At 32.4% G+C, this 22393-nt stretch overlaps 3 protein-coding genes across 8 annotated transcripts; all 3 read right to left on the reverse strand.

The window, feature by feature from the left end:
• Positions 1 to 852: 852 nt before the first annotated feature.
• LOC112528936 (cytochrome c oxidase subunit 5C-2) lies at positions 853 to 3908 on the reverse strand. 3 transcript variants are annotated; one of them, XM_025139986.1, is made up of 3 exons: positions 3805 to 3886; positions 3634 to 3673; positions 853 to 1254 (listed from the first exon to the last, which is right to left on the reverse strand). In XM_025139986.1, exon 3 carries the CDS (start codon positions 1233 to 1235, stop codon positions 1041 to 1043), a length of 195 nt encoding a protein of 64 aa, XP_024995754.1. In that variant the 5' UTR covers positions 1236 to 1254; positions 3634 to 3673; positions 3805 to 3886; the 3' UTR covers positions 853 to 1040. The 3 variants fall into 3 exon arrangements, 2 of the variants coding, with proteins under 2 accessions (XP_024995754.1, XP_024995753.1); XR_003070891.1 differs by lacking the exon at positions 3634 to 3673 and having other exon boundaries at positions 3805 to 3908; XM_025139985.1 differs by lacking the exon at positions 3805 to 3886 and having other exon boundaries at positions 3634 to 3795.
• Positions 3909 to 6385: 2477 nt separating this feature from the next.
• Positions 6386 to 11499, reverse strand: LOC112529578 (signal recognition particle 19 kDa protein-like). Of its 2 annotated transcripts, none has more exons than XM_025140902.1 (4): positions 11361 to 11499; positions 11063 to 11244; positions 9093 to 9192; positions 6386 to 6703 (listed from the first exon to the last, which is right to left on the reverse strand). In XM_025140902.1, exons 2-4 carry the CDS (start codon positions 11237 to 11239, stop codon positions 6570 to 6572), a joined length of 411 nt encoding a protein of 136 aa, XP_024996670.1. In that variant the 5' UTR covers positions 11240 to 11244; positions 11361 to 11499; the 3' UTR covers positions 6386 to 6569. The 2 variants fall into 2 exon arrangements, with proteins under 2 accessions (XP_024996670.1, XP_024996669.1); XM_025140901.1 differs by having other exon boundaries at positions 11063 to 11255; positions 11361 to 11498.
• Positions 11500 to 14367: 2868 nt separating this feature from the next.
• LOC112529770 (bidirectional sugar transporter SWEET4-like) lies at positions 14368 to 18954 on the reverse strand. Of its 3 annotated transcripts, XM_025141167.1 has the most exons (6): positions 18874 to 18954; positions 18421 to 18457; positions 17040 to 17271; positions 16884 to 16958; positions 16665 to 16784; positions 14368 to 14738 (listed from the first exon to the last, which is right to left on the reverse strand). In XM_025141167.1, exons 1-6 carry the CDS (start codon positions 18914 to 18916, stop codon positions 14571 to 14573), a joined length of 675 nt encoding a protein of 224 aa, XP_024996935.1. In that variant the 5' UTR covers positions 18917 to 18954; the 3' UTR covers positions 14368 to 14570. The 3 variants fall into 3 exon arrangements, with proteins under 3 accessions (XP_024996935.1, XP_024996934.1, XP_024996932.1); XM_025141166.1 differs by having other exon boundaries at positions 16884 to 17262; XM_025141164.1 differs by having other exon boundaries at positions 16884 to 17271.
• Positions 18955 to 22393: the final 3439 nt, after the last annotated feature.

Consider the following 22393-nt stretch of genomic DNA (forward strand, 5'->3'; position numbering starts at 1 on the left):
AGGTGGCGAAGAGCCGCATCCAAGTAGTAATCTCACCCCATGATGAGTGTTCTCTTATTCCGACTGGATCTGTTTCCGGGAGTACCCTCAAACAATTAGGAAGTCAAATGGTCTTTTTGGAATAGAGATTTTGAGACGAAAGAACTCATTTTCTATTATTATATTTAAGAAGTGTAATAATGACAATTTTTCAAAATTGTATGTATTTCTTATTACGAACATTAAATTGATGAGTTAGAAGTTAGGTGACACAAAGAGTGCAAAAATGTGATTCTTACAAGAACCTCCATTAACGATGTTCTAAAGCCACCCTTAGAAGCTTATCGCACAAGCTTCTTGCTATATCATTAAACGATCATACAATAGCTGACCAAATAAGTTGTAAGTCTTAAGTTGCTAACAAAAAAGGCCTAAGCATGGTTGACGGAGCCGTTTACCAAAGATTTAACGGGTGTCACTTGATTTAACAAGTGAGCATAACAAGGACCAAGAATTTTACCCGACAAGAAACACAACAACCGTTAATCTAGCCAGGTAAGTGAAAAAAAAAACTCTCATCCATAAGCGCTTACAGAATAAAAAAAAAAACATACCAAAAACCTATTTTGACAACCAAGAATGTTTCTCAATAAGATAAATGAAGGTGGTCCGGTGCCGTCTAAATGTTTGGTAAATGCCCCCACAACTTTCCTCCATCAATTCCAGTATTATCCCAATCGAATGGAAGAGTTTGCTACCCTCTATCCAAAAAAAATAGAGCGGAACTTCTTGGCAAATGTGAACACAAAGTTAAAAAACAACAAAAACTAGCAAACAGCATGCAACCAAAAAAGAAAAAAAAAGGGAGATCACTTCAGGCTCAAACCATAACATGAATGATGAATCAAGAAGAGCAGCAATCCCACATTTTTTTTTAAGAAAATAGCAACTTTGTGCACAACTTCAATGCATAATTCTTATGTTCTATGAAATCCCGAATGACCAACTCCCATTTATATGACTGTAGACATCGGAATTTTACGATGAAGGAACAACAACATTCATTCTTCTTCTACGACAACGCTTATCTCGCCCTTTTCAAGCAGGTCGTAAAATGCTCGTGTTTTTCTCTGCTCGTTCCAGTGGTGCATCTTCCACAAACCGCCAGCGGCTAGACCGAGCACGGCTCCAATCACGAGTTCCTTCACCACGCTAGGGCCTTTCAGGACCGGATGAGCAACTCTACCGCCAACCATTATACTTTGTGCTCAAAATCTACATAAAAAACAGTTGAAACGGAGTTTATCAAGCAAATGACTAACAATCGGTCAATCTCAAAGATTTAAAGCTTACAAGCATGGGCAACAGTAAATGAGTATTTACTGTATGGAGAAATCATATAAATTTGAAAATAATGAGATTGTTGTTAAAAAGGATGCGTTTGGTACACGGGACATTACAAGGGTACTACACATGACACTGAACAAAAACTTCTTGTCTCATGTTTGATGGAACAATTCGAATGGGATTGGACAGAACTTGGTGGAACAAAAATGCATTTTTTTCCGGTCCTACCAAAATAGGTGGAACAAAAATCAAGGAGATGAGACAAGCTTGGTAAATTACTAAACTAACCATGTCAAAATTAAAACCCCAAGTTTTTGATTGGATTTAAAGGGATTTGGAATTGAACTCCATTCCAATTGCATGTTTGGGTTGAAGGATTCATCGAATTTGAAATCCAACAAACATAGGATTCTGAAATCCCACGAGGTTGGTATTTAAAGGGATTTCATATGATTTGCATGTAATAATGTTTTAAACTATGTTAAAAATATTTGTTTTGCAATAATCAATTGATAAAAAAAGGTAATATAATTATTTATAGTTCGTTTTTATAAATTATTTATAAAGAACGGAATTCAATTCCATTCCAAATCCTACAAACCAAACCCACCAAAAATTCCATTTCCAAATCCTTTCACGAAATCCAAATTCCTTAAAACCATTCCATCATACCAAACACCCGTTGGAGCTGGAATTCAACTCGTCTCGACAAAAGACAAAAACCTTAAATGGGGGATTAAATGATTGGATACCCAAGAACCATAATCTTTCCTAGGAACAACTTCTACGACAAACCCGTTCCATTATTCAGCAAGCATGGTAGGAAATCCAAGTAAGGTTTTACTGTACATATATCATAAATATATATAGATCCCAACAGCAAAGTGTCATACTCTACTCTAAAGCATACCCAGATCATGCCAAGCTTGTTCCAAGAACAATATGAAACAAGTTGATACTATGTCATGTTTCACCATCCTAGGGGTATACATATTAGAATTAGTTATTATTTTCTGTTGGTTAGTTCTAATTAGTTAGGCTGTTTAGTTTCCCCTTGTATAAATAGTACTGTTCCCTTTTACTTTCATTACACACAGAAATATACAGCTTCTTCTACTTTTTCTTTTCTCTCAATTTCTCTCTACTCTCTGCTCTCGTCTCACAATACAAGAGTCCAGTTATTCTAGCCCAATGTCAAGATTCCAAACCATGCAAATCTAGAATTCTAGCCAAATGTATAATTCTTTCTTGAAGATACCATGATATCTAGACGTAATTAGGTATACCGTTATTGGATGCTTCGATTTACTTGATTGATTATTATTAATTTGTTTGTAATCGTTTTGTTTTGATTGTTTATTGAAGATCTGCGGACCGAATATATGAAAACATTTTCAGTTTTTTAAACAATAGTCCATTTTTGTCATAGAAATTTCAATTTTTAGTATCTAAATATTTCTATGGAAGAGTTATCAACATCAAAATAAAGAAAATAGTGGCTTATGATAAAAGAGCATGAGTGTAAGTGATTGATAACTACTAATTTCTTTTATGTTTCCGTTTATTTCTAGCTAGAAATATCTCTTCGGAAAAAAAGAAGAGGTACCCTGAAATAAATAATTGCTCTGCTGGAACTTTCTCTTATCACGATGGATTCGCGTGGATACAAAACCCAAAGCCATTATTCTTTTCCAATTGTTACTCTTTTTATTACTATTACCAGCATATCCTCAAAAGGAAATTGAAAATCAAGTAGTTTGAGAAAATTGTTTGACAAAATAAAATGGACCAAAACATAATTACTTCTTCCAAACAGTAAATTAACCAAAAAAAAAAGTAAATTAAGGTTAACACTTCGCCCAAAAAAAACCATATCATTGTTTTCAGACAACCAAAATGAAGATCATTTTTCTTTCTCGACGGAGGGAGCATTACAATTTTTGTCAAATCACTAATTTCTATATTTTGATTTTATAACTCTTCCATAGAAACATGTACATACAAAAAATTGCAATTTCTACGAGAAAAATCAACTCCTTGTTACAAAAAACTTAAAAAGTGTTTATATATTTGAATCATACATCTTCAATAAACAATACAAACAAAACGATTACAACAAGTAAATAATAATCAATCAAAGCAGCCAACAACTGAATACGTATCCTCACGAAAGAATTCTACAGAAAGATGAAAATCAGGTTTTTATATATTCTGTTCGCAAATGTTCAATAAACAATTAACAAAACGATTACAAACAAGCTCATAGTAATCAATCAAGTAAACCAAATCATCCAAACAACAATATACCTAATTAGGTCTAGATATCGGTATCCGTCACGAAGGAATTCTACAAAAAGATGAAAAATCAGGCTTATACGAATCTACGATTTATAAGGATCTGTTAGTTTGTGATATGAATCTTTGTTTTCTAGAGAGAGAGAGACATGATGAGAGAGAAATGGATGCCGGAAAATTTACCGGAGAACGACGACTGGCTGAGATTGACCTTTTTCGCCGATCGCTTGCCCTACGAATACGCGTTTCAGTGGCGAGTAATTTTGATTTTTGTTTGGTGAAGTCACGGTTCGTATTTATCCCAAAATAATTTACATTAACAACCCCTTGTATTTTATTATATTTTCAAATTAGTACATAAGTTATACAGTATGGACAATTTGACCCCATAACTTCGTGAAAATGTCTCATACAGACCCTGATATTTCTCTACTATTGTAGTTTAACCCCCCGATGAAAATATACGACACCTAAATCCTACTTGGCATTAGTTTACTTGTATGCGTAAGCTCTCTATTAACATGTTAAATTTTACCTTTTTTTATTAATCTGGATATCCAACCTGCTATGCGAGCCGACTAATCCCTGAACAACCACCTGAGTTGCAGATAGTTCGGAATCACCGCATTTGAACCTCCGTGGCCATGAGGGGATTTTTATTCCTCCTTGGATTTGAACTCGGGACCTCCAGCTACTTTTAACTTTTGGAGTCAAACTCAAACCAATCAGACACCACCCTTGTAGTTTAAATTGTACCTTTTAAACACGGTCTCCAAATTTTTTGGACCTAATTTTACTTGCATTGGGGGACTCGGATTTATAATAATACGTTATGTGAATCTGCCTAAATGAAGATCTATCTGATTTCTTTCAAAATCAAAAACGACTATTTAATTTTAAAATTTGTTGATAAAAATAAAAACGGCTCTTCAATATTTTTCTCACTTTATCATTTTTAATCATTTTCTTGTTTAAAATGGAAAAAAAAAACGTTTTGAAAGAAAAAAAAATCTTACAAACCATAAAAAAAAATCGTTTTGGAGATCAAGAATACAAATAGCTATAGATAACAAATTATAAAAGTGATTTAAAGCTTTCATCATTTTTACATCACACTGATACTTAAAACATAAGAAATATTTGTACACATAATTTTACAATAAAATATAGACTTTTTAAATCATAATTTACTCTTTTAAAAAGCGTTAAATTATAACATCTTTTTTTCAAGATCATAATATTGATTATATTTTATTAAATATTAAATATAATGATAAATTTTGTGAAGTAAATCACACTTTCTCGTCTAAATGACTTAAAAAAAGCACAATCAATACACATTCTCTACCCTACACATTAAATTTTGTATATTTCTAGAAATATTAAAAAAAGTCTATTTTTTTTCATTTTAAAGAATGATTTAAAGATTCTGTAAATATTTAGAATATATATTTTGAAGATTTTGTTAAAGATGTTCCTACGATATGTAATATTCTATAAAATAAATACTAATAACTATGAGTTAATACTTGTCATTTAGAGATGACAATAAGGATCATACCATTTGAGCTGGGGTTGTGTATATGGGTTGATTTGATCGGGTTAAAGGTATTTGAACAATTTAATCCATGTTTATGGTTTAAAAAATCTCAACTCATCCAACCCAAGAAAAACTACAACCCAACCCCAAATCGTACGGGTTAGGTTGGTCGGGTTGAAACTTTGGTACATCATTTTACAATATGGCTAAGCTTTGTGTTTAAACTCAGTAAAGTCAAGATGAGAACATACAAAAAAGACTAAGGGGGCGTTTATCAAGCGCTTACTCGGGTAAGTAAACACCAAGTCACATGACCTTATTGGATGAATATGGTAAGGATCAAGAATCTTACCCGGTAAGAGCGAGACAAGAACCAAAAGTCTTATCCGGTAAGTGAGGGCGACGACTCTTACCATGGTAAGCACTTACCGGATAAATTATTGTATACGATACCATTTTGATAAAATTCATCTATCATGATCATGGTTTTGGATTAGAAAATAAAATATTTATTAGACTAGATTGACGGTTAAGATTAGTTTGTAAAGTTTGTTAGAATTGCATAGTTTGTAAATAAAACGTCCCCTATATATATATATATATATATATATATCATGCAATACGACGAAAGATTGTGTGAGAATAGGAGTTAAAGGTGAGAAACGTTAAAAAGGATCTAGACCCACAATCACTTTTAATCTTGCCCTCACTCCATGAATTGCGCCTATCACAGAAATTGATCAGGTGCATCTTGTTGCACTGCATTAGTGTTGATCTTCAATTAAAATTGATTCAAAAGTGAATATCTCTTTTTACGTTTCTCATAATAACTTCCATTCTCACCATGGCAATATTCATACCAAAGTAAAGTCCATGGTTGCTCCAAAGCATGAAGGCCAACACATTTACATTTTACAATACAAAATAAAGATGTAATAATGAATCCCATCTACTTGATGGTACGAAATGAAGATAAAAACCTCTTAAATTCTTACATCTCATTTTTTTTATTAACCTGAATATCTAACCCGTTATGCGAGCCGACTAATCCCAGGACGACTATCTGCTTCGCAGATAGCCCGGAGTCACCTGAACCTCCGTGGCCACAAAGGGATTTTTATTCCTCCTTGGATTTGAACCTGGGACCTCCAGGTACTTTTGATATTTGGAGCCAAGCTCAAACCAATCAGGCACCAGCCTTGTGGTTTTCTTACGTCTCATTCCAGTCCAATCGTCTGAATATACATTATCAGAAAGAAAACACGTGTCTTAATTTCATGGGTGGGACAACGATGAGATGAAAACAGACCAAAATCTAAGGTATGTTGAAAGGGAACACATGAAACATCTGATATTTGGTGTGAATTAGAACCAATAATCAAAAGAAAAAGAGGGTTATTATAAGAATCTATCTCTTCTTTCTGCCACCTTTGCCTGATTTAGATGGTCCAGCATTTGAGGTAGACAATACAGGTTCCTGTTTCTTTACCCTACCAGGATGTCTTGGAACCAATTCAGCAACATAAAGCATCAGCTGTTTTTCTGCAATATAATTAAGCCACTTTTATTGTAATGATACAGACCAGATCAAACCAAACAGACCCATGCAAATTCTCATACGATATTCATGCAAATTCTCTCTTAACCAAACCAACTCAAATGAATCTGGCGTATTCCAACTGGAGGTGGGGTCTAGAGCTTGTTTGTTAGCAACTTAATGAGTTCAATGAGACTCACAGCTTATTCAATGACTTATTCAATAAGTTTCTAGGGGGAGTTTTTTGCAAAAAGTCAAAAAAATTCCAAATATGTCCCTCCAAATTGAAAAACACTCCTTCCATCTATGAGACAACTCTCCCAAACAAAAACCTTCCAATTTATACAGGCAAATTTATGTTTTTTTTTATTAACCTGGATATCCAACCCGCTATGCAAGCCGACTAATCCCAGGGCGACCACCTGCTTTGCAGATAGCCCGGAGTCACCACATTTGAACCTCCGTGGCCACAAGGGGATTTTTATTCCTCCTTAGATTTAAACCTGGGACCTCCAGGTACTTTTGACCTTTGGAGCCAAGCTCAAACCAATCAGGGACCACCCTTGTGGTTCAACTTTAGGTTTTATCCATACAGGACTTAATGGAAAACCAATCAAACGGCCCCTAAGATTACAGTAAGTGACCTATACGGTATAGAATAAATCAGTTGTTTCCGTAAAGACCCCTTAGCTTGTAAAGAGCGTGAAAAGAGCAAGCCAGATATGATAAAGATTTGAAAAGCTGGTTGAGAGAAAGCAACGAACATATAGATAGAGGCAGGTACAAGAAAAGAATTATCTCTTCAAATATCTATTTTGGTCGACCTCAAAACTATCAAACGTCAAGCAGCTAGTACGTTAAAGAAATTGATAGTTTAACTGCAAATGTATGTATATCTTTTCTTTGGGAGGGGATGTGATTATTGGGTAATGTTGTCTTTAGTTATTGACTAATTTAAATGCTATATCAATATGTTCAAATGAAGAACGTTTAGCTAACAGAACTCGACAACACAACAGTATATATAATAGCCTCAATTTTCGTTCATCATGCTAAAGCAACAAGGCAAGGAAGATTGAATCCATAAGAAGCTAATTATTTCTAACAGTACCATTATAGAGGATCCTAACAAAGATCACTTTTTTTTTAAACCACTAGGGTGGTGCCTGATTGGTTTGAGCTTGGCTCCAAAGGTCAAAAGTACCAGGAGGTCTCAGATTCAAATCCAAGGAGGAATAAAAATCCCCTTGTGGCCACGGAGGTTCAAATGCGGTGATTCCGGGCTATCTGCAAAGCAGGTGGTCGCCCTGGGATTAGTCGGCTCGCAATTTCTGATCTCTAGTGGACCTCTCAGTAGGATTCGATCCCAGATGAAGTTCTGACTAGGTGGCCGCCCTGGGATTAGTCGGCTCGCATAGCGGGTTGGATATCCAGGTTAATAAAAAAAACAAAGATCACTTTTGTGTTAAATTGGAGTATGGTCATGCCAAGAGATGTTATATTTTATTCAAGACAGAGAAATTTGCACGACACACAAGTATGGTATCCGATGAACGAGCCATGAAGTTTTTGAATGTTTATTTTGGATGATTCTAGAAGAAACCAGATGAATATGATGCTTGTAAACCAAACATTTTCTTAAAAGGTCAAAGCTTTTCTTCCAGCTCTCCACTGTCAAAGATCTATTTTGGAAAGGTTATCAAATTAAAACAGCCTATAAGTTTTTATGCTTAGAATGTGAGCCTAATTGATGTCCATTTAATTTGATGTAGTTATTGAAAATTGACCTTTTACACACTCTAGATGATTATTTGTATCGGGTTGCACCAGCGCATATTGTCGGTCACTAGATCACAGTCATGTGTATATACCATCCTGATGGAAATTGACCTTCTACAAAATCATCATTGTTCTGTGGGTTAGTTCTTTACTTTTTGTATGTGAGCTCCTGTTTTCGAGTCTTTTATCCCAAAAAAAATTCAGAAACATAACGAACTTGAAATTAAAAGTTTAAAAGCTAAAAAAATGATACAAATTGGATTGAAACTTGAGCCTGGAAGGGGAGAAGAGACCGTGCAAACGAACTCTACCAAGAGAAACTAGTGCTATCATTGTAGTTTCGAGAAATATAAAACAAAATAATACGGTGACACCTTTCACAACCCTAATTTTTTTTACACTACGAGTGGTGGCCCATGCCACCATATGCACCATAGTGGGTCCCCCCCCCCCGGCACAGAATCATTTAATTGACATAGGAACCAGCATTCTTACTTGACAGAGAAATCGACATCTTAGCAAATTTATACATCATCAGCTACACAATCATACCAGATAAGCAAAAACCATGAACAAATTAAATGAATTTGGGAGCTTGAAGAAGTTTATGCTTACTGGACGAGATAGCTGGATTGTATAAACTCCCATCGGACTTTTTCAGCATGAACCTCACTCGTCCTACTTGCATGAAGTCCCGTGGATACGCCTTATCAAGCTTTAAAACAAACATAGTGGGTTAGAACTAAAATTTATCACAATTAACAAAACAACTATTCCAACCTAAAAAAAGCTACACTGTATTGAACTCAAAGAGGTACTTCTCAAATGCAAAAATGAACCAAATTGCATCAAATTCACAAAATATGTTCCTATTTCTATCAACAAATTCCCTTATTCGAGATAAGCACAAATAAAAGATAAAAAGGATCCGTGTTTGAATTGTCCATCTCAAATGTCCGGGGCGTACCTATGAAGGCCCCAACGGGTCCCGTGCACCTGCTAAACCGATTATTTGCGAGTAGATTATTTTTGGGTATGTAAGGTGCACAAGCTAAACTTTTTTTGAAGTATATAATATTTATATATGGCAAATGCAATAAATAAACTCACACACCCTCCTCACTTATGGTGAGGTTTGAACCCCTGACCTCCTAGGAGGTCAAAGACTATGATACCGCTAGGCCAAAGGCCCTTTGGTTGCACAAGCTAAACTTTGAGGGGTGCTCTGGGATATTAGATAAATACAACGAACATCAACCAAAAAAGTCTCTCGAAAATTCCCTTGAAATCAACTAAAACTTTTAAAAATCCCTCAAAATCAACCTAAAAACTTAGGTGGCGTTTGGTTCATTGAAATCTGGGGAAATTTGAAAGAATTGGAATGGTCAATTCCATTGACCAAATTCTATTCTCGAGTTTGGTTCATTCTCTGAGTTTTGGTAAGGAATTCAAACTCCGCATATGGTGGAATGTGAATTCCTTGGGTTCTAGCAAGGAATTCAATTCCTTCATAGCATCTTTGAAGAAAAATACACTTAGAATTACTCGATTCAATTCCATACCACCACGATGGATGTCAACACCGTCACCACTGCCATCACCGCCGCCGCCACGGTCGTCACCACTACTGTTGTCGCCACCGCCTCCAACATCGCCATCACCATCATTACCACCATCACCCCACCCCCACAGTCGTCACCACCACCACTACCGTTGTTGCCGCTGCCTCCAACATCGCCATCACCATCATTACCACCATCACCCCACCCCCACAGTCGTCACCACCACCACTACCGTTGTTGCCGCTGCCTCCAACATCGCCATCACCGTCATTACCACTATCACCATCACCCTGACCCCCATCATCACAATCTCACCACCCCCACCACAGTCATTACCACACCTATCACCGTCATTACCACTTTCGCCTTCATCCCTACCACCACCGTTATCACCACCACTATCCCTGCCACTGCCACCACTGCCGCCACCGCTACTACCACGGTACCGCCTCCACTCCCATCTACACCGCTACCGCCTCCACTCCACCACTATTTTATTCGACGAACCAAACAGACAGGTTCAAATTCTTTTGACAAATTCCATTCCAATTCTTGCCAACCAAACGCATGGTCAAACATGATTAAATTCCATTCCAATTCCTTCAACAGATACCGTTCTAAGAACCAAACACCATCTTAGAAAATCCCTTGAAACAGTGGAATTCGGTTAAAAAGACATCAAGCGACTTTGCAGCCTTTGATCCACCATAATGGTGCACCTCCTCGGCAAAAATCCTGGTCTGCCACTGTCAAACGTGGTGGTTTTCGCATGCCAAGTTTCTATTCATATTAATATCAATTAACCACCAACTTTTAGACATTATTAAACACTAGTTACTATTGCTTAACGAGGTATGCATCAAGGAAAACTTCAAACTCTAGTCAATTGTTCTTGGAATTTAAGAATCTATTTCAGTCTAAAGTTGAAATTGAACAATTTAATGTCAACAGTGAAACTATAGCCTCATTTTGCGAAACGGATTGATCATGTAAAACAAAAATCAAAATGAAAGCTAAAAAAACCTCAATTGCAAAAGGAACTTTCAGGTGGCTGCAACAATCACCGATTTCTACAGCGGTAGGGTTTTCACATGCTTTCGCTGCGCAAATTCTTCTACCTTCAGCAATAGTCTTCTTTGAGTTTATGTAAACAGGATACAATATATTCCATTTTTTGAAATTAGGTGTCTCTCCATTCATAATTTCTGCCAACAACCTGATCGGAATCAGAAATTTGAATCGATCGTGAAAGAGTAAACACACAAATCATGACAATTAATTGGTACAGATTTATATGATGTATGTATGATCAACTACGTACCTTTTTCCGATCGGATGTCGATGGAATAGTAAGAAGGATTCGCCGGAGACGGCGATGCAGTTGATTCGCCGGCGATAATGCTAAGATCGTGATGACCGATACGCAGCTGCAAATGCAAAGGCTGGTGAAGCAAGAAAAACTTGCAAGATCAAGTGTTACAAGCCCAAACTGTTTTGACCATTGGGCTAAGATTGTAGGCCCGATAAGAGAATTTATCATTGAAAAACGGTTTAAATTCATGAAATAACAATCTATAATCATAAATTTTCTTTTTATAACATTTTATTTTTGTTTTTCTTTATTACAACTATAAACTTTCAAATTATATTTTATTAAAGCATCGTACTTTAAAAAATCTACCCATAATAGCAATCTACTTTCATAAAGTATGATGCCTTAATAAAAAATAATTTGAAAGTATATTGTTGTAATAAAAAAAAACAAAAGTAGAATGTTATAATAAGAAAATCTATGGAAGTTGCTATTTCATACATTTAACCCTTATTTTAAATATTGATGGACTATGAAAGTTGGTCAAATCAAATTAAACCGGACTGTTTTTGATAGTTTGAACATTTTGGTGGTTTGGTATGCGAATTGTTAACCGTGCAATTCGGTTCGGTTGAGCATTTCCTTTGATTGTCTAGACCAGCCACACCGCTTGTGTGAGCATATATATATAGAGAGAGGGGGAAAGATTCATATAAAAATGGTAACTAAATAAAAAATAAAAGAAGAATTTTATGTCAATCATTTATTTGAATAATGTCTTAAAATAAAACTTTTAAAAAAAATCGTTCAAAGCGTACATGTCATTTGTTGCATATAGATATGGAAATTCATTTATTTCTACAAAAATTATTTAATACATTTAATTAAGGTGTTTATTCATATTTTTTTTAAATAATTTTTGTGATTTAAGCATAATTAGTTTTTCATTTATTTTTGACAACATTTAAAATAAGTGTGATTTAAGGGGCCGTTTACCAAAACACTTACTCGGTAAAGCGCTTACCGACAAAATTAACACTATCATTTACTTACTGAATAAGATTTTAATCCATCAAAACGACATCGTATGCAACAATTTACCGGTAAGCACTTACCGTGATAAGAGTCGTTGTTGCCCTCACTTACCAGGTAAGACTCTTGGTCCTTGTTTTGCTCTTACCGGGTAAGATTCTTGGTTCTTACCATATTCATTCGTTAATGTAATGTGATTTAGTAAGCACTTATTCAGATAAACATTTGGTAAACGGCCCCTTAGTGTTACATTTGAAATATTTATTTTTATTGAAGTGATTTATTTAAAATTATTTTACAATTTTTGACTAAAATCACATGTAATATCCATAATTAATCGATGTCTCTTTTTAAAAAGAATCGCAAATTTTCGTCAATGTATCACATGTGATATTGACTACAATGGAAACAAAATGTAAGTTATGTACAACATTACATGTGATATGCGTAAATTGTGAATTACGTTTCGAATTACATTTGATTTTATACATTTTTAACGTGTTTTGCTACAAATCACATGCGAATTTCTTTTCAATGTTTAATTTAAATTATTATTTTCCAAAATTTAAATCACACATGATTAAGAAAACATTTTGCAAAACAACTAATTAATCGTGGATCACATATGATTTTATAAAAAAAAGATAAATTTTTAAATATTACTTTAAATAAAAAATGAATTATTTAATTGAAAACTAAAAACGATTATTTGAAATGCATTAAATATAAAATATTTTTTAAATAAAAAATTAAATTATATTAAAATCACAAATATGGTAACAGTATAATATGAAATGAATGTCTTAAATGACTTTTATATAACTAAGTTACTTTTATGTCCTTGTTTATTTTTAAAAACAACTATTTATTTAACGTATTATTTTATGAAATGTATGGTCCATATTCATTTTTTTTTTTTTTAAATAGATATCATTTTCGTATAAATTTGACTCTCTCAAACCGCCACTTACGATCTAGTCTGTTAAAAAAAAAACTTAAATCGTTCATACCAGACCGTTAACACCTTTAACTTTTACAGAGTATAAGATTATCTCCGTCATATATTATGAAATAAAGAAAATTTAAATTTTTTTCTCTATTTTATTTCAATGAAATTTTTTTATTATCATCTAAAACAAAATAGAGCTTCAAATTTAAAGAATTCTTTAAAATTTAATATAAAAAAAAGATAAATGATTTTATTTCCATTTTCTTCCACTAATGATACAGTTTATGTCGAAATTTCTAAAATAAAGAATTTGTTGTAGCTTGATTTAATTTTTTAAGAGCTTTTAACCGTTGATTCTCTATTTTAAATACCTTATAGAAATTTGTTGGAGTTATTTTAAAATTTTATGAATATCATTTAACCTTGACCAACACGACCTTTTACCATGATTGATGATGCTGAAAAGTTAAGGATAATACACGACTACAACATATTGTAGCCAAATTAGGATTGTAGTTTTTCTAATATGATACTGATAATTAAAAAAAATTATATTCGAACAAATTAGAATAAACTGGATTAGTGAGATGTTTTTATCCGAATGTGGCACGAGCTATATATTGCTTACTCTATTGTCCGGTCATAACCGTCTCTATTTATGAAGAAAAGAGAGATGTCTCACGAAATCAGATAACATCCATTTTCTTGGAAACTTCTTAAACGTATCTCTTGTCCAAATGAGACGGTTGCCTTAATGGTTACTGGTATCCCACCGTGTGATTTCATTGCATATTAATGTCTTACAAAGAACATGACATTGATCGGATTTTGAAATAGAAAACAAGATTGCAAAAATCCTATATTTGCAAGATTTCAATGAATTCTCGGGATTTCAAAACCATAATATTGTTCAAAACGAAACATGAGATTGGGATTAAAACGAAATTTAGTCTCAAATCCTACAAATCAAAAGAAACGTTATATACTTAAACAAAATTCATGTATAATATAAATATTAAAATTTAAACCCAACAATTATAAAGTTTAGATACTCTAATAAATACCCATAGAATCAAAATACCATCCATTACATTACCTTACCTTACCTTACCTTACCGAAAGAAAAAGAACCACTAGAAAAACTAAAGTTTGAAAGAGAAAGAAAAAACCATTTCCCTCACAATTTCACATGCTCTTCTTATACGGGGTTTAATTCTATTGGGCTCACATCTCTAACTCTAAGGATGTTCATTATGAGCCACATTAATTTTCTTTATAGAGCCTGCATTTGGGCCCATTTCTACACTTGCTTTCCTTTCAGCCAACTGTCGTTTTGTTGACTTATAAAAGGTGGCATAGAGTATTAATTGGGTTATGCCCAATAGTGATCCAAGCCCATTAGGTATCTGCCAAAAAATAGCCCATTATCAAATTAACGACCACAACACAACCTAGGAAAACATATATGATGTTGTATTGTGAAAATTGTAAACTCGATGGGTCTGATAGATAGAGATCAGATGAATAACATGTCAAAAACATCAAATTTTCAGTAAATTGTGATTTTTGTTTTTATGGTTTGTTAATGATTCCAACTTTTGTTTTATGTAGTTTAGAAATTGTAATTTTCAGTCTTATGGTTTACAATTTATTGTTATTTTGGTTCTTTAACTAATTCCTACATTTACGCGGTGATCTCGAGTTCTTTTTTATGAAGGAAAGAAAGGGGAAAAGAAGGAAGGTAGGTGGGTAAGGAAAAACCGTTGTGTTCTCTAGTTTTTTTAAGGAGAGGATGGAAAAGGAAATTATGTTGATTTTCTTGGAATGGGAAGAAAAGGAAAGATAAAATTCTTAAAAACCATTTTTTATGCATGAAGTACTGTTTATTGATGTATATTACTTAAAATTCAATATTACAAGTAAACTGTGTGTAAGTACAACTTATTAATGCTTCGTGTTTGAATTCGTGTAACTAACTTCAGATAAACATAATCAAATAGAGAATAAACATTTCATTTTAAATATAAAAAAACTAAAATATAATTATGATAATCATTAAGTTCTAACAAAATACTTAATTATTATTTTTATAAAAAAATTATATTATTAAATAAAAAATAAAAAAATGAATTACAGAAATACACAAAAAAACAAGAAATTTCAAATAGTTAGTTTGGTACTAATAATAATATTTTTTATTATTTTTTATGATATTTCCATATTTATATTTTATTCAAAAATAAAAACAGTATCGCTTTCTCAAAACCACATAAAACCGTATTATAATATTTACTAAGACAAAAAAAACCGAAACACTAAAATCGAGATGTATCTCGCTGCATTGCGCGAGTACCCTTCTAGTAATAATTAAAAATATTTATAAAATTAGATATCTACCAATCAGTTACATTCCACTATAAAACAAATAAGGGTATATTTATAAAAATGACATTTTTCAATTTCTTTCTCTCTCGTTCAAGAACATAAAATTAATTTTCTTTTCTTTTTTTATTAAAGAATTATAAGCCACAAGGACCCAAAAAATTATAAATTGTAAATTATAAAGACAACAACCGTAATAAATTAAAAACTATAAGAATGAAAATCTCATTTTTTTAATTAATAAATCATAGGGACGAAAAACGTAATTTACTCTATAATTTTTATACCAGCTAAAATGATCGATTGTACATTCATTGTCATTTTACGTTACATATATAATTAACATATTAAATAGGGTTTAAATAACAATATCAATAAAATAATAATACAATACTTTGAATAAAACGACTAAAAAGGTTGTATACATTTAAATGGCAATTTTGATCAAGTTGAGACATGTTTTTTTTTTCCTATTTAACCCGTTAAAAATAATTATAACCCAAAACTTTGTATGTGTTTAGATAATTTCAAAACATTTATTGCATATATATGCATAAAAAATTCACCTATTATATGATTTTGTAAAAATATTTAATTATTAATCAAATGTTTAAAACCTTATTAAATAAAAATACAAATATAGAAACTTCTGGACTAAATAAAAAATATTAATAATTAAAAAAGTAAACTATAATAATAGAAAAGCTAAATCAGGGATTTAAACTTATAAAAAATGGCGTTTCTTTAAAAAATAATTTAAATCAAATAATGTTTTGAAAAATATTAATCAAATAATGTTTTGAAGAATATTAATCAAATAATGCAACTTTAATTAGAAAAAAGATATAAAATAAAAATATGAACCAAAATAGTAATAAATTTTGGAAAAATTACATAAATTGATTTGTAATTAATTTTTAATTCTATAAAGAGGGGAGATAGCGACTTACAACAATGTACGGATCGAAGCGAATGAGCGCATAGATGGTCCAACTTATACCATTGAGTAAGGAAAATAAAGAGAGGAAAAAGGGCATATATTCCACGCTCTTCGTTGTTATCACGAGTTTCTGCATCATAAATACATATGAACCATCTTTTATTATATTGAATCGTACACTTGTTAAAAACACTAAAAAAAATATTGAAATAGAAAATGAATGACGTACCATAACGGATAAGGGTGATGCATACATCATAATATTGCCAACAATGGCAATACTACCAACAATGCTTGACCGAACCTTGGTTGTATGGGCGACAGTCAAGACCAAAGCGGTTAAAACGACAAGAAACAGTATTTCAGCAAGCGCTATCAATAGTACCTTGACCCTTTGCTTGCGGTCAGAGTAGATTAAAAAGAGTAGCAAATATATTGTCTCGATCACGAACCCTGAGCCATTGATTGTAATGACCAACAAGCTGTGAGGATGGACTAGTGGAAGTCCATACAACACCCATATCCCACAGTTCACAAAGGTGGCAAGGTATGGTATCGGTGAGAACTGCTCTACCTCCCCCTTTTTCACAATTTTTACGAATGTTGGCCTGAAATATCTTCAACCGTTCATTAGTCTTGACAATTTAGCCAAAATAAAAGACGTTATTTTGACTTCTTTTAGTCAAACTATCATATTTTTGGTAGATCAGACAACAAGATACAACTATGGAAATCCCTATGGTTGTTAATAATTTCAATTTTCGTCTCTATGGTTTACAAATTGTGATTTTGGTCCTTATGGTTCGCAATTTATTGCTATTTTTATCTCTGAACTAATTTCTACCTTTAAGTACAAAAGACCATGACAGTAAAGAATTGATCCATAGGGACCGAAACAACAATAAATTATAAATCATAAGAATGAAAATAACAATGAATTACAAATCATAAGGACGAAAACCGTAATATCTAAACCATAAGAACAAAAATTGCAATTTTTTTTATTAACCTTGGATATCCAACCCGCTATGCGAGCCGACTAATCCTAGAACGACACTTGTTTTATGGGTAGTCCGGAGTCATCACATTTGAATCTCCGTGGCTACAAAGGGGATTTTATTCATTATTAGATTTGAACTTAAAACATCCAAGTATTTGACCCTTGGAACCAAACTCAAACCAAACAGACACCATCTTTGTGGATAATTTTTTTTAACAAACCACAAAGGTAATTTACTTTTTAATATATGATTTTATAATAAAAATATATTAATAAATTCCGAAGTTTATATAAATGGAAATTATATTTAGTTGAAAATTTTCGAGTTTTACAAAATTGTGGAAGGATCCAAAAAAGATGAATACACTTGGGGACCTGGCAGTTGGCCTTCACCTTTCGCACCTTAATTAATGTAAGGTCCAATCTGCCCTTTTACCACTTGAAGTAATTGACATTTAGCAAAAAATAGCATTTGCATGATGGAGGGTAAATTTGTCATTTCAATAACATGTTGAGCTCGTGAAGGTGCATTTGCATATCATGACTGGGAAATTACAAATATGTCATGTTTTCTAACAACCAAGAGGAACAATGGATATACACACACAGACATACATACATCTATATATAGATATATAGATATATATGGAATTATGGATATAGATATGGATATATGGATATCGATAATGGATATATATATATATATATATATATATATATACATATGTGTGTGTGTGTAAAAATGTAGTGTACGGAGAAGACTTACACAGGAGATAAGAACAAGATGAGAGCAGTGATGTTTCCTGAAACAGCAACAATTCAGATCAAATATAGAACATCAACATAAACACAATGAAGAACGGTTGCAATTAAATAACCAGAAGATTAACTTCATCTCTCTAGATCTCTCTCTAACAAACGCAAAACACAGAGATTACAATTCAATAACCAGAAAATTAACTTCATCTCTAGATCTCCATCTAACAAATGCAAAACACAGAGATTGCATTTCAAGTAATAATCAGAAGATTTCATCTATCTGTAACAAATTAACACACAGAATGCTGTGATTGAATCACATCCACATGATTTGAAATCGAAATTTGAAGAACAGTCGGTAAGAGAACATCAGGCAATGAAAAATTAAGACGCGAAATTCAATCATGTCTATTCTTAAATCAAGAAGGATCGAGATCTGTGTGCGTTCATATTTACTCACCGATAATACCAACTGCTGTGCGAGCAAATTCTGCAGACACCATGGCAAAAAAACCAAATTATTACTGAGAGCTAGCGGGAGGGGAGAGAGAGAGAGATGAGGGAGTTATTATGGAGTCGATACAGAGATATATATAGAGAGAGAAAGGGTGACGATAGTGTGAGAGTCAATATTAATTTCACCAACCATGAGCATGGTGCTGGCTCTAAAGGTCAAAAGTACAAGAAGGTTCCATGTTCAAATCTAAGGAGGAACAAAAATCCTCTTATAACCATGGAGGTTCAAATACGGTGACTCTGGGCTATCTGCAAAACAGGTGGTCTTGGGATTAGTGGGCTCGCATAGCGGGTTGGATATTCAAGCTAATAAAAAAAATTAATTTCACCAAACCACAACGGTGGTGCCTGATTGGTTTGAGCTTGGGCTCCAAAGGTCAAAGTGTTTGAAGGTCTCAAGTTTAAATTCAAGGAGGAATAAAAATCCCCTTGTGGCCATGGATAAAATGCAGTGACTCCGGACTACCCGCAAAGCAGGTGGTCATCCTAAAATTAGTCGGCTCGTATAGCGGGTTGGATATCCAGGTTAATCAAAAAAAATATTAATTTCACCATTTTCTCTATAATTTATTGAACCAAAATTTACATGTAACAATTAGAACATGTTTTCTAGCTTTTGCTTTATAATATTTTGATATTTTCAAAAATACCTTCTTTTACCTTTCGAGGGAGAAGAGAATTCGAGTATGCATACAAAGCATGTGATAGAATATATGGAACACATAGATTTAACTGTAAAACATGACTTTTAGTTCTGCTTTAAAATCTTTTCCACAAGTTAGTGATCCTTTTGAATTAGTTTATTTGCCTTTAATTTCGAGGCATAACGAAAGTATGCGAAAATATGTGGAATACCCATATTACCCTTTAAAAGAATCTTTGAGGCGAGAAAGGATATTCCGGTGAAGAAATGGTCCAAATCGAGTCGATGTGAGACTCTAACACGATATATATTAGTCATCAAACCCTGCCTACGTGGTACGTATGTATATATAATATACAGATGAATAATCGCGTGAGAATAGAAGTTAAGGTGAGAAGAGTAAGAAATGATCTGGACCCTTGATCACTTTTAATCTAATTTTCACCCCGTGAATTAGGGGCCTATCACGGGAATTTATCAAGTGCATCTTGGTGCATTACATTAGTGTTGATCTTCAATTATAACTGATTTAAGACTGGAGATCCCATCTTACCATTCTCACTATAACTTTCATTCAGTTCTTACCTGAATCCAACCCTATACACACATATATAGGGGACATTGAACGGAAAATTTGGTTGTTTGTGATAACCGCGAGATCTTGTCTTAGCCATACATTATTAATAAACAATGGCTATTTTTAAGTATTAATTTTGGTAATTATCCATTAATTTTCAAAAAAAATTAAATTTATGGATAATGTTTAAGGATAAAGTTGTCTTTTTCTAAATACCTCTCTCCTCTTTCCTTTCTCCGACGAACTTTTCTCTGGTCAAACTTATTCTAACATACACCACTATAATACACAATAACTTCTAAATAGTAATATACAAACCCACTTTGATACCAACTGCGATACCCAAGAACTTTTAAACAGTAAGACACAAACCGATTTTGATACCCTTCTGAATGTTGGTTGAGATGAGATCTAATATGTGTTTTTAGACGACACATACCCACTGTGATACCTAAACGGTTGAGACCAGATCCATTCATCATGATCATCATAACCATTATAGGTCGGTTGGATTTTGGTGGAGACATTTAAGGAAACTACATAACAAAAAAATGAGTAGTAAAAAAAAAAATACTAATTACCCTTTATTAATTAAATAATAAAAAGATAATATCAATAATATATTGACTAAGGTTGGATTTCACCATTATCACAAACTACTGAGAATTAGACCCTTATGTATAAAGTCGGGTTTATACGAGAATAATAACCAAATAAGAAGATATGGTAATGAATATAGAACAAATAATTTATTAAATAATGTCTTAGATAAAAAAGTCCAAAAATGAATAAATAAGGACTTAAAGTCATTTATTTATATAAGAGTTTTTAAGATATTTATTTAATAATTTTCTTTTAGCATTTTTATGATTTTAATGTGATCTAATTTTTTATTTAAAAGAATTATTTTTTATTTAAGACATTTAAAATAGAGTAATTTAATTTCTATTTAAAAATTTTATTTTTTATTTAAGGCAATATTTAAGAAAAAAAAATACATTTTTTAGTCAAATTCATATGATTCACAATTAATTGAATTTATTAAAAAAATTTCTTAATTACATGTAATTTATAACGTGAAAAACGGTGATTTAAATTAAACATTGGAAAAAAAAGTAATGGAAACAGAATCACATGTGATTCAAAACGCGATTCATAATTTACAAATATCACATTTCATGTTGTAAGTAACTTACATTTCTTTTCCACTTAAATTTACTGTGATCAATATCACATCTGAAATTTTGACGTAAATTAACGTTTTTTTTTTAAATGCGGATTAATTGTGGATATCATATGTGATTTTGATAAAAAGAATTGTAAAAAAAACCCCTTGAATAAATTACCCCAATAAAAATTAATTTTTTTTTGAATAAAAAACTAAATCAAGCTTATTTTAAATGTCATAAAAATGATATGAAACATTAATCGGGCTTAAATCACTGATATTGTAAAAAGATTAAAAAATAGATAACTTAATTAAATGCATTAAATAATGTTATAGAAATAAATGTATTTCCATATATAATTCATATGCAACAAATGATACATATGTTCTTTTAGGTTCTTTTAAAGTTTTATGTATGTATGATTCAGATAAATAATTAGTTCAGATTCCTACTCTTATATTTTTAAGAGTGAATTACATATTTGGTCCCTTGTGAATAACTGCTTTTGGTTTTCGTCTTTCAGAATCATAAAATACATTGGTAGTCCAAAAATCGTGTTTCGGAGCCCGAATAAGTCCCTACTACTCATTGTTAAAGCATGGTCCGTTAAGTGAGTCATGTGAGGGGTAGTTTGGTCTTTTTACCTCCTTTTCTTATTTACTTTTTAGAATTAAAATTAGCTCGTAATACATATCTATATATATATATATTAAAGAAGAAACCAAATGTAATGAGGTGGCACCTTCTAATGCTTAGAACCCCTCTTATCTTTTTTCTCATTTTTTTTTATTTTTTTAAATGTTGAATATGTTAAAGACTTTTTTTCCCCTTGATGAAAAATGTATAGCTCATAATTAACCCGGGTTATTTTTGTAATTTTGTATACCCAAGTTTAACCTCCAACTCTTGATTTGCTCTTCCATTTACTTTCTTTTATTTCTTAATGAAATTTGTTTTTTAAAGTTTCAATAATAAACAAAATGAAATCATATAAAATCCTTTGGTGAGGGATGAAGAAGATGAGAGTTGAAGAAAAATTTAAAGATTTTAAAAGGTATGTAAAAATTATATTCAT

This window comes from Cynara cardunculus, assembly GCF_001531365.2.
Source record: "Cynara cardunculus var. scolymus isolate 2C chromosome LG 16, CcrdV1, whole genome shotgun sequence".
Taxonomy (NCBI): domain Eukaryota; kingdom Viridiplantae; phylum Streptophyta; class Magnoliopsida; order Asterales; family Asteraceae; genus Cynara; species Cynara cardunculus.